At 40.9% G+C, this 5,185-nt stretch overlaps 1 protein-coding gene across 1 annotated transcript; it reads right to left on the bottom strand.

Moving 5' to 3' along the window:
• Positions 1-450: 450 nt before the first annotated feature.
• Positions 451-921, bottom strand: LOC131225005 (uncharacterized). The gene is made up of 2 exons (XM_058220433.1): positions 571-921; positions 451-468 (listed from the first exon to the last, which is right to left on the bottom strand). The coding sequence occupies exons 1-2, from the start codon at positions 919-921 to the stop codon at positions 451-453; spliced, it is 369 nt and encodes a 122-aa protein (XP_058076416.1).
• Between the last annotated feature and the right edge of the window lie 4,264 nt (positions 922-5,185).

Genomic DNA, 5,185 nt, shown 5'->3' with positions numbered 1-5,185 from the left:
ATAAAAAACATACATCATGGTGGGGGCTTATAGAGCTTTGACACACCAGCATATATGAAACACACATCATGGTGGGGCTTATAGAGCTTTAATTGACACTATCTTGCTGGTGTTGGGGTCATTGGCATCCTACATAGCTTTGCAGGCTGCAGGCAGACAGTGAGAGAGAGAGAGACAAAAAAAGTATTGTAGAGGCTTTTTCAGTAAAGTCTAAGCTGTTTCAGGGCTTTCTGCAGGTGAATTTGAGCTGTATATGTTTTTTTAATTTCTGAAGTACCTTCCACTGCATTTCGACTTCATTAGAATCTCTTGTCATGTCTTTTGAATATTCAACATCCTCTATCGTAAGTAAATTAACTGCTGGAGCAAAAATGCTCTAAAACTGATTTCGTTATATATAGGATATAAATACAAGCATACCAAATCAAATTACCCCAATGAAACTACTACTCACAGGAGATTTCTGAACTAAAAATGAAAATGAAAAACAATAAAACTGGTTAATCAGCTTAAATACTTTCATGGCCACAACGATCATCAACCCAACAACCCATCACACTTGTAACTGACTTTGCACTTGCCACCAACTTCCACGGTGTACGTGTGATCGGGTGTGGTCAGGAACAGAGGCAACCGAGAGAAGACCGAGCACACACAAACATCATCCAGCTCTTTCAGCCATCTGCAACAATTCTCCAGCCGATGTCTATGGCGTCTGTGTCTCTTGCTGTCAGTCTCATCATCACAGCCGGATTCATGGCACCTGTCGTGGTGAGCCAGAGTCGGTAGAAGAGAGCATGCTTGGGCAGCTAGGGAGAACTGATTGGCACAGACGCGCGGCAGTCCGGCATCCGCCATTTGAAGATGGAGAAAGAGGAATGTTGCTACAATGGCTAGTGCTTCTTTTCTCATACTCTCCATGATTTTCCTCTCTCAAGCAAGGTGAGTTGAGTTGTATTGGGTTTTGCATGCTTTAAAGGGCTGCATGCATGCATTTTGGTTTGCGTTCGGGGAGCATTTGGAATGCATGAATGGATTTTTATTTCTGTAACACTTTCCTTCCGTGAGTAGAAAATCAAAAGTAATCAAGACATCAAATGTACGTGATGGATTCTGAAGATTTCTAAAGAGAGTGGTTGTTGGGTCAATGGGCCCACGCCCATTTGATAGGGAATGAGAAATGGACGCGGATTGCGTCCTACCCCGGCCCGTCTCCAACTGGGAACAGGCAGGAGCTTTGAGTGGCCACCGTAATGTATTGGTCTTATCCACACCGTCCATCCACTTTTTCCTGTCATTTTAAGGTATAAGCCCAAAAATGAGGCAGATCCAAGGCTCAAGTGGTCTATAAAATGGGGATTAAAATCTTACCGTTGAAAACTTCTTAGGGGCCACTGAAGTTTTGGATGGAGCTGATATTTGTGATTTCTCTTCATCCAGGTCTATTTAACTTTACGAATAGGTTGGATGGAAAATAAACATCACGTTGGGCATTAGAAAAGTTTCAACAGTGAGAATCATTATCACCGCTGCTTCCTATGGTGGTGTGGTCCACTTGAGCATTGGATGTGCCTCATTTTTGAGTTTATACCTAAAATGATAGGAAACAATGGATGTACGGTGTGGATAAGACCCATATATCACAGTGGCACTGAAAGCTCCTGCCCGTTCCCTGGTGGAGACAGCGGGGTAGGACGCATTCCGCGTCCATGGGAAATGATCCGTACGCATGTGAGTTCCCATGCGTTCAGGAACGGATTGGCTACTCCCACTGCCACCAGCCAATGGCTGGTGGTCGGTGCTCTGTGGGGCCCAACATGATGTATGTGTTTCATCCACGCCGTCCATCTATTTTCCTAGTCCATTTTATACTATGTTACAAAAAATGAGGTATACCCTAATCTCAAGTGGAGCACATTACAGGAAACGTGTATTGAATGAACGTCAACTATTAAAAACCTTTTGGGGACCATAAATGTTTTGGATCAATCTGATATTTGTTTTTTCCCTTCATCTGGGTTTTTATGACCTAATCAACAGATTGGATGTCAAATAAACAGTACAGTAGGCCTTAGTAGGATTTTAATGGTGGATATCCAATTACTATTGTTTTCCTGTGGTGTGGTCCAACTGAGACTTATATCCCTCTAATTTTTCGTATCAAGCACTAACATGATCTATAAAAATGGATGAACGGCATGGATGAAATACATACATCATGGTGGGGCCCATAGGGCACCGACCACCAGCCACGGGGCTGGTGGCAGGGGGAGTAGCCAATCCGTTTCCCATGCGTTCGAGCTTTTGTGGTCCGAACGTAATGTGTGCGTACAATCCAAACCGTTCATCATCTGTGCTAAATCATGATCGTCATAGATACCAAAAAGTCAGGATGACCCAAAATTCAGGTGGGCCATGTGATAGAAAATTTTGTAAAATGGGGATGTGGATTACCTACTGACACTGCCAGTAAGGACCTGGCTACTGGACGGTGCTCTGTGGGCCCCACTATGATGCATGTATTTTATCCACGCTGTCCATCTATTTTTCCAGCTCATTTCAACGCAAAAGGCTAAAGATTAGGCAGATTCAAATATCAAGTGGACCACACCACAGGAAAACAGTGGTGATTGAATGCCCACCATTAAAAACTTTCTAGGGTCCACTGTAAATTTTATCTCCCATCCAACCCGTTGATAAGGTCACACAGACTTGGATGAAGGTAAACACAAATATCAACTTGATCCAAAACTTTTGTGGCTCCCAAGAAGCTTTTAGTGGTTGGAATTCAATCACCACTATTTCCTGTGGTGTGGTCCACCTGAGATTTTCATGTGCCTCATTTTCGGGATCATGCTCTAAATTAAGATATCAAAATGGATGGATTGAATTGATAAAACAAATACATCATGGTGGGCCCCACAGAGGTGTCAGTTGACAATCTAAAAGCTCTTCAATTCACGTTGCGTGGACCATCTGAATTATGGAACTGACTGATATTTAAGGCTGGCACTTCATCTTGGAAATGCACGCCTAATTGCATTGGTTGAATGCAAACTATCTCTGTGGACAGTCTTTATATTGGGTTGCAGTAGCCCATGTGGGGATTACTCATCAGTCGGTTAATACAGATGACTCTTACCATATTCAGCTTCTACTGGCTCTAACAGCTCCGCCGTCTCACCTCCCAGGATTTGATGGCTAGGATTTTTGTAATTTTCAGATTTTAGCCTGGTAGTATATCTAAATTAGGGCCTGTCCTGTTTACAATCTGGATCATTGAACCATGGGCCTCAGGCCTTACATGTTTCTAGGCCTGGTGACACTATGTATCTACATGTCAAGGTCGTGTCGATGCAGATTTCACTTAAGGGCTGTAAATGGGCCTGGCTTGCCCGTCAGGTTTACGGGCAAAAAGAAATCTAAGCCAGCATAAGGTCTGTCAGTCCGGCCCAGCCCCTGTTGGGTATTTTCAGGACATTTTCATAATACACATTATGCATATATTCATTGAAGAAGCTCGCTAGAATACATCAACATTAATATATGTTAAGATTTCGTCCTTTGAATCAGGTCATCATTCAGTGATGATCCAAACTCGGGACTTCATCCTTTGAATCCAAGTCATCTTCCAAACAGTTTAGACAATAGATCTCTTATTCTTTATCTTTTTCCTTTTTTAACATGGTGGATAGTGTTGCAGTTCAGTACATTTAACGAACAGCCTATATTCAGTCAAATGTGCGCAATTAGGATAGTGTTGTGCAAATGTGTGCAATTAGGATAGTGTTGGGCAAATGTGTGCAATTAGGATAGTGTTAGGCATATCAGAGTCAAGTACTCGAGCTCGTTTGAACTCTGGCGACTGCATGCGCCAAATTAAACTTAGGATTAAACCTGTGAAAGTTGACTTGACTGTCCATCCACCAATGTTGTAGTGATCATGCAGTTTATTAGTTATTTAAAATGGAATATTTTTGCCTTAAGAATTTTTCTTTCAACGGTAATTGCATGAGACTTAGGTTTTTCTGTAAAACAATAATGAATAATTAAAATTAAAAATATAAAGGCCAATCGTCAACTTTATTAATTTATAATGAAGATAAGTTCAATCAGTGAGAACATAGAGAGAAATAAAAGATAAATACATGCAATCACTTATGTGGGCAAACAATCGAGGTAAATGGGTGTGATCTTCCAATTATGGACTCAGTTGCTTGGGATTCAATGATGGCAGGTCGTAAATATTTACACTTCTGCTAGGTGTACTACAGAGATAGCACTAGACAATAGTAAACTAAGCTATACTAAACTTCGGGCTTTCTATAGCAGGGTTGGACAAAAGTAGAGGAACTAAGGCTAAAACTTAATGGCTCAATTGGTTTGGAACTCCTCATCAAATACTGCTTTTATAGACCTGGAAGGTTGGTGGTCGTACTAGAGTTGCCTTTTTGTAAAAGATTTGGATGATCGGCCGTGCATATCTATTTGATTGTCCATGTAATCTTATCCCACTGCATCAGGCCATGTGTACAAAAGAGATCACGTAAGCCTCTTTCCATTTTGGTTATACAAAATTCGTAGAAGATTTTGATAGATTCTTGACGTGACTAGACTCTTTCCTTTTGCAATTTTTTTCGAAACTCCTACTTTATAGAGAGTAGTTTTCCCTTAACTCTAGTCCTGATCTTCCCAACACAAACGCGTCACTAACTTCTTGGCTTTGAGATTTATCCTCACCACATGTACCATGGTTGTCATATGGCGCTTTTTGAACCATCTAATCTAGTAGTGATCAGCCCTCTGTAAACAATTCCCCCTCACGTCCCTTTACATTTGGAGAATGTACTCAAAGAATGTGAAGAGACATTGAATGACTTCTTATAGTTCTTCATTTAATCAATCGTCAAGATAACCGTTTCAATCATTAAATTGAATATTCTAGCCATTAATTTGACAATTCTGATTGAATCGGCCATGAAATTGGACATTTCAGTTGTGAATTTGGCCATTATAGTTGAATTAGTTGTGAAATCAAACATTTCAGCTGTTAATTTGACATTTCTGGTTAAATTGGTTATTTGAGCCGTCACTGGCCATTTGAATTTTGTTTTCAGTCATTGTGCACATGATGTTTTTTCATATGGTCATTGTAGTTTTCTTGGAGCGATGTGTCAGTCCACTG

The sequence above is a fragment of the Magnolia sinica genome, chromosome 14 (assembly GCF_029962835.1).
Source record: "Magnolia sinica isolate HGM2019 chromosome 14, MsV1, whole genome shotgun sequence".
Taxonomy (NCBI): Eukaryota; Viridiplantae; Streptophyta; class Magnoliopsida; order Magnoliales; family Magnoliaceae; genus Magnolia; species Magnolia sinica.
Note: the sequence above shows the minus strand (reverse complement) of the source record. Positions and strands in the feature narration are given on the sequence as shown.